Source organism: Leuresthes tenuis, unplaced genomic scaffold, assembly GCF_036924035.1.
Source record: "Leuresthes tenuis unplaced genomic scaffold, fLeuTen1.0.hap1 SCAF_16, whole genome shotgun sequence".
Taxonomy (NCBI): domain Eukaryota; kingdom Metazoa; phylum Chordata; class Actinopteri; order Atheriniformes; family Atherinopsidae; genus Leuresthes; species Leuresthes tenuis.
This window is the reverse complement of record NW_027325370.1, coordinates 7,450,621-7,464,307: the sequence shown is the minus strand read 5'-3', so window position 1 is coordinate 7,464,307 and position 13,687 is coordinate 7,450,621. Positions and strand designations below refer to the sequence as shown.

The 13,687-nt window shown below is 39.8% G+C and overlaps 2 protein-coding genes across 3 annotated transcripts; both read left to right on the top strand.

Annotated features, from left to right (window-relative positions):
- Nucleotides 1-851: 851 nt before the first annotated feature.
- Nucleotides 852-3,212, top strand: dnajc22 (DnaJ (Hsp40) homolog, subfamily C, member 22). Its single transcript, XM_072367282.1, has 4 exons — nucleotides 852-950; nucleotides 1,534-2,127; nucleotides 2,234-2,526; nucleotides 2,629-3,212. Exons 2-4 carry the CDS (start codon nucleotides 1,578-1,580, stop codon nucleotides 2,803-2,805), a joined length of 1,020 nt encoding a protein of 339 aa, XP_072223383.1. The 5' UTR covers nucleotides 852-950; nucleotides 1,534-1,577; the 3' UTR covers nucleotides 2,806-3,212.
- Nucleotides 3,213-3,474: 262 nt separating this feature from the next.
- Nucleotides 3,475-10,210, top strand: ikzf4 (IKAROS family zinc finger 4). 2 transcript variants are annotated; one of them, XM_072367281.1, is made up of 8 exons: nucleotides 3,475-3,534; nucleotides 4,959-5,013; nucleotides 5,109-5,216; nucleotides 5,325-5,627; nucleotides 5,743-5,910; nucleotides 6,847-6,999; nucleotides 7,085-7,222; nucleotides 7,541-10,210. In XM_072367281.1, exons 2-8 carry the CDS (start codon nucleotides 4,974-4,976, stop codon nucleotides 8,359-8,361), a joined length of 1,731 nt encoding a protein of 576 aa, XP_072223382.1. In that variant the 5' UTR covers nucleotides 3,475-3,534; nucleotides 4,959-4,973; the 3' UTR covers nucleotides 8,362-10,210. The 2 variants fall into 2 exon arrangements, with proteins under 2 accessions (XP_072223382.1, XP_072223381.1); XM_072367280.1 differs by lacking the exon at nucleotides 3,475-3,534 and having other exon boundaries at nucleotides 3,567-5,013.
- Nucleotides 10,211-13,687: the final 3,477 nt, after the last annotated feature.

Below are 13,687 nucleotides of genomic sequence, written 5' to 3'. Positions count from 1 at the left end.
ATAGCGCTCAAGATAGCTGTCAATCATAATTAAAGTCAAGCATTGTTTCTATAGAGGTGTCCCTTAAGTCTCTTATGTCTTTTTATTTTCTGTTCCTGAATGCTGGAAATGATGTCACACATTTATAAATTTAAAATTTAAAAAAAAAAACGTTTTTGTTTTTTAGAAATGTTGGGGGGATTAATCCCTTTTAAGCATGCTAAAGTACGGTGCCTTCATAAGTTTTGTGCTACCTTATTCTAAATACCGCTAAAGAAAGGAAACCTACTCGACTAGATTTTTGCTTTGTTTGGATGTGTTTATGATGAGCCACTGAGGTGTTGGAGTCATTCTAAAGGCTCAACATTTGTTTACATCGTTCAGGAATGTTACTGACAAGATAATGCGACAGCAATGATGAGCCAATATCATATACCAATAGTCAGTCTGCACATTTGATACTTAAAGACAATCTTGGAGACTATCTTAACATCTTGGAGAGTATCTTATTTACCTAGGTTGTTAGCTGGACTTTCTTCTTAAGAAATGTTTTACACTAAACTTTTACTTATTGCATGTAAAGAGTTTACCTGTTCAATCTGTATTTGTCTGGGGACATTTTTCCCTTCAGGAACAGGTTACTTTTTGAGTATTTTATGTCTACACAAAATAAGTACATAGTTAAAGTACTTAATTCAAGTTTTGTGTGTCTTAATGTATATATATCACTGTGTTAGCCAACTATTCTTCCTTAAGAGCTTTACAGAACAAACTCATTCGCTCTTAATAACATTTATTTCAGCATCTTGGTTGATGATCAAGCATTCATGTCGATGCACATTGTGTATTGAGACTGCTGAGTAATTTCATTGTCATGATCCAAAGTCCAAAGTTGCAACATGCACCGACCCTTGACTGCGGAGTGCACTAGAAAGGATTTCTCGGAATAAGGATTTGAAATAAAGGACTGAGTAAGTAGCTCTGTTTTTATTACACAAAGCCAAATATTGAATGTATAAATATGTCAAATGGCGTCTGTCTATAAAGACAGTTTGGTGCCATCTATCTCAGTTTGTGACTGCTTGAGAAGACCGTGTGTGATAGGATTCCTGTAAAAATGAAAAAATCACTGTTTTTGGGAATGAGTCCAGTCAAAATGATAATGCTGATCATAAGCTAAAACAAATCCCTCTTATATAATATGTTATTTAACCACAGGAGTGGATGGCAGAGACTGAAAATCCCTTTGAGTGTCCTGGGCAAAATGATAAGAGCAGTTGACAAATCATAGGCACGCAACATTACATAGTCTCGTAATGAAATGTTATGTTGTATATTTAGAAAGTAATGTTATCACAGGAGATTAAAAAATGAGACATGGTCAAAAATGTGTTCAAAAGCCTAACAAATTATAAAAAAATTCTAATGATTGTATGATGAGAATGTAATGACATAATATGTATTCTACAATTCTAACCAAATAAAGTCTCAGACTACAAGATTCAGACATTTATTTTTGGAAGTATTACTAATTTTTGTATTACCCCACTGCAGGTATTTATAAGGATGATTGCTCACTGATCCACTGAGACCACGGGATGGTAAAACGAGTATTTGCAGCCTACATCCTGTGGGCAGTAGGTGGACCTTTGGGCCTTCACCACCTATATTTAGGAAGAGACAGCCATGCTCTACTATGGATGCTAACTCTGGGAGGATTTGGGTTTGGCTGGGTCAGAGAGGTCATACGTATTCCTTCATATGTCCGTGAGGCCAATCAAGATGTAGAGAAAGAAAGAAAAAGACCTCACAACATGGAACCCCCACATGTTAGCCCTGTGAGATTTGCTGGACAGGTGTGTGTTGGGATCTACTTTGGCACCGTGGCTCTTATAGGACTTAACTCCCTCAGTTTCTTCTACTTGATTGTTCTCCCTTTAAGTGTGGGTACAGGTGTACATCTGGTGTCCAACGTTGGCCAACAGACCTCAGATCTCCAAAAAACATTGACTGCTTGTCTCATAACATCACCAATATTCTATGGCAGCAGCCTGTCGCCTCTTCCCATCAGCTTGGCTGCTAGTGTCACTGCTTCACAGCACCGCAGGCTCAAACCTCCACGCTCACCTGGCAGCACACGGAAATTAGGTGAAATATAAATGTCATCAGATGATTCCCTTTACACGTCGATAATATGATTTCTGTCTGAGTTTGAAGCTTCACTAAGGTTGCATTTCCCCAATTTTTCATTCAGGTCCACGGCTTTACAGGCTCAGTCTAGCCTTGCTGGCCTTCTCTGCTCCACTAGGTTACTGTATTTTTCACAACACCACAGCCACACTTTACTACCTGTCTGACTGTATAGCAGCGCTCCTGGATATGTTCTGGTTTCTGCCTTGGCTCCGAGGTGTGTTTGAGTACATTCTTTTGATGCCATATCGGATCCTGTGTGCACTTACTGGAGGGGGCTATCAGGAGGAGGCTTGGAGGAAGGTTTTGGAAATACTTCTGAAAGACTACACTGAGAGAGAAAAAGAGGCACTGCAGGTAAGCAAGCTATGACTGAAGAGCTAAAACAGAAAGTGTGCTGTACTGTTAAGGACAATATAGTCACTACAATCTGTGCATCTGGATGTGTTTACGCTGCAGGTATTGTCCCTGGAGTCTAAGGCCTCTCTTGAAGAGATAACTCAAAGCTACAGGGAGTTGGCCAAGACATGGCATCCAGACCACAACCCAAGCAACGATGCTGAGGCAATGTTCATGAAGGTCCAGGAGGCTTACGAGGTCCTGCTGCGGTGGCACAGACCCCGTCGATTTAAATAGTGGCTCTGTCTTCCTTACTGACTGACCTGCATTGTTTTTAAGTAATGGTTTCATATTGTTTGAGGGACAATAATGAATCACCTGCACCGAGATCTTTGCTGTGTTTACATAATCACCCATTAACACACTTGTTTTTGTTCAATCTTTGCACAGTTTATTTTTTCAAACTGCAGTTGGCTGCCACCTTGTGGTGACAAAAAATGTAGCATTAGAATAAACCATTTCATCACAACATTTAAGCTGCTTTTGATATCTGCTCGCTTGATGTTAGGCGCTATATCTGTATAGACTTTTAGCCTATATATGAGTGTTTCCATGTAGACAAATATAAAAGCATTTATATACGAAACCTTGCAGCCCAACTGGTTACAGTCAGTATATGTCCAAATAAATATAATTTCGCCGCATTTTCAGGGTTCTGTGAAGTGTTTATCCTTCTTAAGGCCTTGGCCTCACCACATTATTTGCCACTTGTCATATATCGATGCATTCGACAATCACTAGATCAAGATCTCTGTTGTGCAATTATTCGGCCTGTATCCCAGCATGGGCCCGGAAGTTCTTTGGGATTCCCAGGTAAGAAAAAAAAAAAAAAAAAAAAAAGGAAAAAAAATCCCGGAGATGCTGTCGTCGCTTGGGAAAACAAACAGCCACCCAGACAATTAAAAAGGAAAGCACCGATCGGTCGCCAGGTAAGGAGGAGGCTTGTGGACTTCACCTCGACACTTGGTAAGACCATCCATTGCTATTGATTTGGAGGTACGGCATGTTTTTGAATAGTTGGCACGGTGAATGCCATTTGTCGTGTGGTCGGGTGCCATAGCAACGGCTCGTGAGAAACATTGTACAGCCCAGGCCAGTTTGACGCGCTCAGTGTTGGATGTCAGCTGCGTTCATGCGGACAATTCAGACAATCGCAACTCCTGCAACAAATTGCCGCCGCGTCTCGCCGCTGTCTGGACCGTCAGTGAGCTGATTGCTGTCATAGCGGACCAAATCCAGCGTGCAGTTAAAACTAATAGCCACGGATGTGAGGAAAGGCATTATATTGTTTTGGAAATATATATGATTTTAATGTACAATTGGTCCTCTGGGAACAAAAAGGATTGTCAAGCAAGGGTTGGCGCTGGTGCGCGTCCCTTATTATTATTATTATTATTATTATTATTATTATTATTTAATTTTTTTTTATCGCCGTGCCCGTCTCAGGGCTGCATCAGTGCCTGTTGCTTCCCATGCGGGGCCAATGCCTGGATATTAATTTTCCCTGAGATGTGTTGTCTCCGCCTCCCGCTCGCTCCAAAGTCTCCAGTGTCCACTGTTGTCATCCATTTGAGCAAAAGGTGTTGCCTTGTACATCTTCATAGATTGCTACTCTTGACAATGAAGCTCAGTCTGGCTTTATAGGCTACAAAGAAAACATATTGTTGGCTACATCACAAATCATCTTAAGTCAGCAAAGACAGTGTAGTCTGGTCTTGGTGTGTCTAAACATCTCACTTTGTCTGCTGTTGAATAACTGTTTTATGTAACCAACAATACATTTTCCTTTCCAGTAATTATAAGGCAATTAGGGGTATACAGCAGGTGAACAAAAAACAAAATAGTAATAAATGATAAATAAATAAATAAATGACAAAACAGCAGCAAACAATGAATGAATGAAATAAGATTTAATCTGATTGTAATATAATATAACATAATATAAGATAATATATTAAAAGCCACATAACGAGGGCATACTTTGTGATTGTACTGCATTGGCATACTATATACTTAATGATATTACAGCTATTTTGTCTACCCACTGAAGTTTTAACTCCTCCTTCAACACCCTTGGCCGTTAGTTTTCTATAAATGTGAAGCCTTGCTTTCATTTACTGAAAAGGTGGAGAAGAATCTACTGTAGAAACAGCCGGGCAAAACCCAGGTCTTCTTGATTACTTTAATACTTAGACACTTGGAACTGAAACATAAAAATATCTGTGCTCTTGCTTTGGCTTTCGGCTGATAAGTATACTTTTATAAGAATAGTATCAAAGGTTAGTTCATATCTTTATATTTTGTAAAATGGGCTTTTTCAACATTTATGAATGATCATGAAAGTAATGCAAATAATATTTGTGATCTATCTTTGAATTTTATTTCTACAGGCATCTGGTGAGAGAATGAATGCTGATGACTGCAATGGGCGTTCATATGCACAGGGTACGTTTATATATATAAAGAGAAGACAACTGTTCTGTGTACTATCTCCAGACTTTAATGTTTACTTTAATAATGTGGTCATATTTGTGTTTCAGGTAATGGAGGAGAGTCATCAGCTGAACAGGACTTTTATGGCGGGTTGCAGGGCCCTTCTACAAGATCTCCAAACAGTCAGCAGTCCTCACCACACCGCTCCCTTAGTGGTTAGCTGCTTTTTGTTTGTTGCACTGTCGCCATATGGTCTTGTAGAATATTCAGTTTGTATCATGTGTGGAAGTAAATGTGTTTTACTTTATTCCCGATCCACAAAGCAAACTCCATCAAGGTTGAGCTGTGCAGTGATGATGAGTCATCAGGTGGTGCACGGCCAGAGAACAAAGAGCCAGTGAGGACCGACAGTAGGATGGATGACAGAGGAGACCCAATTAAAGAAGGGGATGCAGAATTTGCTGGGTCTGGAAGAGACAGAACTAGCCTTTACAATGAGATGACTGCTCCTAATTCCACCTCACCGGGACCTATCCGGCTGCCCAATGGGAAGCTGCAGTGTGAAGTTTGTGGAATGATCTGCATTGGACCCAATGTGCTGATGGTCCACAAGCGTAGCCACACGGGTAAGAACAAGCCAGCAAAAGCAGCGCTCATGATTAAAAGAGATAGTAACACCTTAGATATGTGTTATTAAAAGTCAAACTTAGGATTTGTCTCTGTCAATCCACGTGTTTATAGGTGAGCGTCCATTTCAGTGTAACCAGTGTGGAGCCTCCTTCACCCAGAAGGGGAACTTGCTGCGCCATATCAAGTTGCATTCAGGAGAGAAGCCTTTCAAATGCCACGTTTGTAATTATGCTTGCCGCCGGAGAGATGCCCTGGCTGGACATCTACGCACACATACAGGTAAATCAGTGAGCTCCCAGACAGCAAAACTATTCTTCCAACTTCTTGAGCCACATGCTTGTGTTTCATTTGACTAAATATGTACCTTGCTTTTAAGCATCTTGATGCTCAGATGCTACATCTACATTGAAATATTCTGGAGCTGACACATGCTCTTTTGTCAGCTGACACTGGCAGATAGCAGCCAGAATCACCCCTGAGCTCACTGCTATCTGGACTTTAGAGCATCACCTAAAAAATAAAACATATTTCATGGAGGGATTTTTTTTTATGCAGGGGTGTGTGGAGAAAAAAAATCTTGTCACGGCCTGTAATGTGTGAAACAAAGGCGAGATAGGGAGTCATTAGAATGGTCCATTTACCCTTTCTCTGAAGCTCAGAGGAAGTGGGTCTTCATTATGAGAATTTTCGGTAAAAAACATGACAAAATATGACATTTAGCTGTTTGTACAAACAGGAAATCCTGCTGGTGTGTTTTCAATTTGTGAGCACACATATGTGAGCAGCAGGTGTTCACCTACAGTCTTGATACAGTAGGTCTTGGATGTCTTCAGGTCTCAGAGGTTAATTTTCAAAGAAAAGATCATTGCGAACTGGATTTCAGCGAAATGATGTCAGTCTTTCCGACAGCTCAGTAAGGTGGAACGTTGCGGTAAGGTGATAGGCGTTTTTGTTTCATCACTGTCAAGCAAATGTTAATCTCAGGAATTCCCAAACTGGGGGGAAATCCATAATCTCAAACCTAGGTGATAATATGTTGCGTTCTTTTTCTGAAAAAAAAATCCCCTCCGATAAACAAATAAACAACATCTGTTGACTTGTACATATGTTTTTAATAAGATAAACTTAGCCTAGTGTTTCATCAACAGTGCCCATCAGATAGAGGACACATCTACCCTCAAAGACACTGACTAAATGTTTTTCTCAATATTTTAGGTTCTTCTCAGACAGTGGGTAAACCTCACAAGTGCAGCCACTGTAGTCGCAGCTACAAACAACAAAGCACACTGGAGGAACATCTGGAGCGCTGCCATAGTTATCTGAAGACTCTGGACCCCCAGACTGCAGTCAACTCGCAAACAGCACAGGGTAACACATCACAGAAACACGAATCTCAGAAGTCAATGCGATAAAATACAAATCAAGTGAATGTCACGATACTGATGTTTGACAGGTGTAGGTGAAGAGTCAGTGAATATGAAGACGGTTACTAAACCCTTACTGCGACCATCCAATGAGAAAATCTGGTCTGTGGATAGATTGTCTGTTAGCATAACCAAACGCAAGAGGTCAACACCACAGAAGTTTTTAGGTGAGTTTTTTTTCCTTTTTCAGATGTAATGTTATTCATTTTTTGTCTGAGTGTAGGGATTTATTTATGACCCATTACTATTTAATATCTGTTTTGTTTTTCATAATACGAATGATATACTGTCAGCTTGATTAAGGACTAGTAAAGGGAGAATTTCATCAAACATCATCAGCTGTCGTCCTGTGCATGTTAGCTGATATGTTTCTGCTACTTTGAAGACACTGGGTCGATGCCGAACCATGACATTTATCTAATATTATCACTCTAGAGAATATTCCATCTTAAATGTTATTAATGAGTGACATGTCATCTACGTAGGTGAAAAGCACATGCACCTTGATCCACCTGAAGCACCTTATGAACTATCCTCTGGCTCTGAGAAGGAAAGAGACCTCATATGCTCCCATTCTGCTGGGGACTCGGCAGGGCTGGCTGGTTCACACCTCCATTCAACCAGAGGTAAAGGTGAAAACCATGAGTCACCCACTCTGTCTCAGCTCCATCCTGGCTTTGTGGCAGAGCTCCGCACGGCTGTGGGGTCCATCAACAGCAACGTGACTCCTCAGGGCCTACGAGCCCATAGTGCAGGTGGGCTGGCAGCAATGTCTCTTGGCTTCCACAGGCGGGAGTCGGGTGAAGGCCGTGATGACCAGCCCTCAGTAAATAGCCACACCACCTCACCCAACGGCTGTCCTGACTCTACGGACACGGAGAGCACAGCAGAAGAGCAGAGCACAAGGGTTACAGCCCCCACAAGTACCTCCAACAACTACCACCTCCACTATCAAACCCCAGCACTGCCCCGCAGCCATCCCATCTCCAGTCCCAGCCAGGCCAAAGACTTGGACACAGAATGGGAGAGAGGGGGTGCGGTGCCCCCCACTGTAGTAAAAAGGAGTCCTGTCTCACCCGCTTCATCCAGGGACCCTTTGCAGGTGTTAGACAGGGCTGGCAGGCCAGTGCGCTACTTCAACTGCCGACACTGTCGCATCATATTTCTGGACCACGTCATGTTCACTATCCACATGGGCTGTCACGGTTTCCGCCAACCATTCGAATGCAACATCTGTGGCCACCCCAGCCAGGACCGCTACGAGTTCTCATCTCACATCAGCCGTGGAGAGCACCAGGTGGGCTGAGGATGGGAGATCACGGTTGCATAACTAGAGGCAACTGTTGCTCTCCAAAATTGTGGGCTTGTGTTTGTTCTGCACCAGATCATTTGCTTTGAATCCCTAGAAAAAAATAAATATATTATTTTACTGTTAAAATATATAGTATACTAAAGCAGACGTGAGGTGAAAATCTTTCCATTGCACCAGTTAAAGTTCAGTGGAGGTAAATTACAGTTTGATTTCACTCCCATTTCAAATCCTATGGCAAAACTAGATTTTGCTTTAAAAGTGCCTTCTTTGGGAATTTCATCTTGGGGAGAAAAAAAAAAGGAGAGAACTGGTGCTTAAAAATCTTGACTAGCTATCCGAGCCATCTTTCCCTAAGTGATTTTTGAGTAGTTCCCATGTTTAGGAAATCGTGTTCACATGCACTTATTGAAAGCATGTCAATTTTTAAAAATTATGTTGCTTAGTGTGCACTGAGAGCTTTGCTTTTGGGGCTGAGGAGGGTATTTTTTGTGGTGTGTCAGGTAAGCTTAATATGCACTGAGAGCTTTGTGCCTCTGAGTGTGGAAGGAGCTTTTGTCATAGACAAAGCACGGACATGGATTGCCTTAACTTCTACAGCAGTAATCTGCTGCTGGAAAACATTGTTTACAGCATGGCTTTAACAGTGTGTGAAGTCAAGTCTGAAGGAGGAATTTTCAGGACAAAGCAAAGTCGTGGGGGAAATTAGGGTGAAATGGGAGTTTAGGGCTCAGATCTAAAATGTGTTTTTGGATTTTAAAGTGACTCTTAGAATACTGGTGCAGATCAGACAATGAGCCATGTCGCATGTAAGAGTCTCTCTGAATCGGCCCAGGGTGCTATACCTCTCTGCAGGATTGTACTATTAGGTTCCCTGCTTATATATGAACCCCTTTTCTGAAGCACTTCATGGCTTTATAAAACTGATTTCTGTGATTGTTCTACTGCACTGATAGATGGCATAATAGACACACTGATCGTCTGATCTGCATCACCACTCTATTTTCAACACAGTGTTGCACTGGTTCTGCCATCTGCACTCGAGTTCGCTGCAATGTGTGACAGAAAATTAATGTTAGTTAAACTAAAACAATTCTTTTGTGGTTTTGCGCTCAGATTTTGAACTATTTCCACGATGTAAGTGGGTTAGGAAATTATTTAAAAATTAATTATCAACAAATCAGTTTGGATCTGTTTAGTTATCACTCACAGTTATCTATTTAGTGTTGTTTGTTTCAGCCTTGGTGTATTTAATCAGCTATATTCCAAATCTTATCCAGCATATTCCTCAAATCCATGAAATGTTACCTCCTGCTTCTTTATAGCACCCAAATACCTTATTGCTATAGTATGGTGAGTTATTTGATAATGTTAATGTTGGGAAAATGAATGAGACCAAATTCAGTATTCTTACTTGTTATTGTGGGTTTGCTGCTTCATAGTTTAAATTGGTTTCCTTTAATAGCAAGAAAAATGTACTTGAAACAGTTTGGGGGGGGGGGGTGCACTTGGGTTTAATAAGTAGAGAGCTGTGTGTGCGTCTGTGTGTGTGTATGTGTGTGTGTGTGTGTGTGTGTGTGAATGGAGTATAGCATGTGTGCTCATCATTTTCTGCTTTCACCTGAATCGTGAATTATTTTTGAAATGTGAAGTTATTCTAAGAAGTGAAAATGAGGCATGGGGTTTTGTCTCCTTGTTCTAAAATATTTTGTGAATGATGTAAAATGACAGAACACTTTACCTCAAAGTTCAATATGTACAACTGCCTCATTAGTTCCAAAAGTCATGTTGCTTTCCAAGATGTTCTTGCAGTTACAAATGCGTGCCCCTTGATATTTTCAAAACTTTTTACTGTCAATAAAGTTACATTTATTGTAAAAGCGATTCTCTCCAGTTTGACTGACAGCATCCACGTCTCTCTCTTAAATGTAATATGGCAATAGTAAAACAAGAAGACTGGATTTTAGATACCCCAGTATGATGTCTCACCAAAGAAAACATCCATACAGGAATCCATACAGGAATCACATATGATATTCATATTATAATATAGATGGTATTTGACCAAAGATGATTTTTCAGGCAAAAAAACAAAACATCCTTACAGAGACTCACATGACAATTCAAAGACACTGATCTGATACTATTTCTTTTACTATGCTTCGTAGCTGCTCAACCTTTCTCTTAACAATTTGTGATAATAAGTGTTTCACATTAATCTCTAATGTTTTAGATTTACATAGCTAGATCTATCACATTATGTACGATTTTAGAGTGTGAAAAAATTTAAAGTATCGCCATTAATCTGCATGGTTCCATAGTTTCTTACATTACATTATTACTACCTGCCTATAAGAACACAAAGACACAGAAAAATATCCATTACTTTTACAGCTGGAGCAAATATTTCGGTCTTATTTTATGAGCCCTTACTGTCTGCTGCACACATACATAATGTCATCATTGTAGCCTGACAGTAAAAATGTATTATCTGCCATAGGTGGAAATTGTATGACGTAGATTAACTGAACAGCAGGAAAGAAAAATCCCACTGTTTAGAAAAATGTTTTAATCACTGCGTTTGTGATTAAAAATAACAGTGTTTTAGAAAGCTGATAAATCCGTATGTTGGGATTGTAGAGTACAGGAAGATCAAATTTCTATACATGGCATCAAAAACAAGTATCACGCACATATGCCTGATATGAAGTTTTTTTGGATAATAATAAAACAAAAAAGATCAATTGAAACTAGAGAACAGAGACAACTTGTCTATAAAGGCCACTTATTAGCCATCTGCTCACATTTACTGAATCTAAGGAGAAAAGGTGACTGAGAGAAATATTAACTAGCTACTGGCAGCTCATCAAAGTGTCAGTGAAAAAGCAAGGGAACACACATTGTTGCCTATTTTTCTTAGTTCAAAAATACATTTGTCTTCATCAAACTAATTATTTACTTTTGAAATTAATGTCACAGAAAGCAGCCTTATCAAGCTCAAATAAAGATAAAATAAAGCTTGAAATATAAAGGCTAAAGAGTTAGTAGTGAAAACACTTTGTGCCTGTATGACATTTATGCCTGCATGACTGACCTTTGTGGAACATGTTTCATGTTAGTTTTGACCTTTTCTGTCCTCAGCAGTGGAAAATCTATTTTTGGCCGCTCCTATATAGAAATTTCAGGTGCAAATTTTAGATATAAAGGAAGCCAAACCCTACATTTGATGACAACATTCAAAAGTGTTAAAAAGTCATGTGCTTGCAGAAATCCCTTAAAGTGAAAAAATCTTTGATATATTTTCATTCCTATGTTCTCTGCTTTATCTGATAATTGCTATGTTTTTGGTAACTGTCACACTTACACTTTTCAACACTTTTTTATGATTACAGATCCTGTTTTATGGTCACCAAACTAGGTTTTGACAAACAGACTATTCTGACACATTTTTTTCTGCATTTCCATGTTTCTTAGTGCAAAATTCAATCTTAATTCTGCAGCCTTGACGTAAACAGGTACGGCAAGCAGAACCCGGTGTCAATTCCTGTGTGGCTATGCAAAGTTTTAGAAGAGAATTTACATAGAATTTCCAGTTGCCTTCAACAGGAAGCTTTCAAGCAGCATGTTGTGCTGATCTATTCTATTCGCCAGCCTATATTAGGTCTGATTTTAAAACACCTCACCGGAACTGCAGTTGATTCCCAGGCCACTTAGATATTTTTGTAACACATTGTTACTAAGAATGGCCACGGTACATTATCAATCATTGAATAATCTGTGGATAAATTGGCACACTTTTTTCACAAGTCATTTTAAGTTATGGTTAATGCTGCAGCTAAGATCTGCGAGCATTGTGTAAATGGATTCGATTAATTTTGATTAAATTGTTTGTCCAGCGGATCTGTCCTCCAAGACTGTATTTAATTCTTTTATTTTACCATGCGCAGAACTGAATCATTACATAATGATGCACTTCGGTGTTTGAAACAGCTATTACGTCATTGTATGCATAAATTGCTTGCTGAACAAATGTTGGCTCACTTGGCCAGTGCAAACTGTTGCATACGGGAGGAGAATATTTAAAGGTTCAATAAAAGGACTTAATGATCGGAACTGCTCTTCCAACAGTAACAGAGGCTAATATTATTAAATGACCGGGGCGAAAAAGTTCATATTAAGTTAGAAGTTGCAAGTTAATGGTACTGAAATTTTGCGTTCACAATTATCGGGATTTAAACGAACAGTTTGCAACCGTTTTGTCCGCTAATAGTGGATTGACACCTTTTTCCTGCCAAAAATGTCTGGTAAGATTACGTTATTTATCGTCTCTGGTAGCCCAGGTTTATGTGTCTATAGCTGAAAGGGAAAAAATGCAATTTGATTGTAATTTCACTAGATGGCAGTATTTTACAGTTTTTCAAATCTTAATGGAGCGTGGTGTTTTGTACCCCTTATCGTGTTTAAGGTATTGAGCATCAATAATGACCTGTGGGTATGTGGCGTATTTGTGTACAGCATGTGCACTGCTCAACATAAATGTCTGTTTGTGGGGCCCCTTGGGGACCAGAACTGCATGGCTCAAAATCTCGGTAGGACTCACTGTAGTGTGTATGGTGCACCTTTTCCTCTGAACTAGCTCTGAACAAGTCAAATGCATACGTTGCATTCCCCCAATGGTAAAGAAATGGTCACTTGAAATTTTTTTTCTCCAGGGTCACAGTTGAATTGGCCAGACACTGTAGAATCTCGAAGACTATGCAAGAGAAGCTGTGTACTGAAGTACATCACGAGCTAATAATTTTCAGACCCCAGCAATGTATATACTTTATTGGGCAAAACATTGTGCAAGTTACCTGACCAACAAGCCCCACAATGCCCAATGAGTGTGTGAGACAAAGTTGTTTCTTTCCTCCATTCTTTCTGGCTGCTCGACAGATGTGTAGCTGGTAGCCTATCAAAATCTCAACAATTATTCTATCTAGCTAGCACAACCATGTGTGTTCTAGATGATCCAGATGCCACAAATCGTCATGAGTAATAGCTAAGTTGTTTTCCCACATGCTAGCTGTGCAGAAAATCTGCTTGCTGCAGCTGTGCTTTGTATGGGCTACAAGATGCACATGGTATTAATTAATGCTCTTATTGTGCCATTTCAATTATACAAAGAATGTGTTTATTGTTCAGCAGCTGTGTCACCCAAGGATTCATTCAGGTGCACTCATCAATCTAATGTGCTCTGCAAGACATTGATTTGAGTTTAAGCTTATTTCATCAGAAATTATGACATTTACAAGGCCATTTTCTTATAACTTTGCACTTTGGC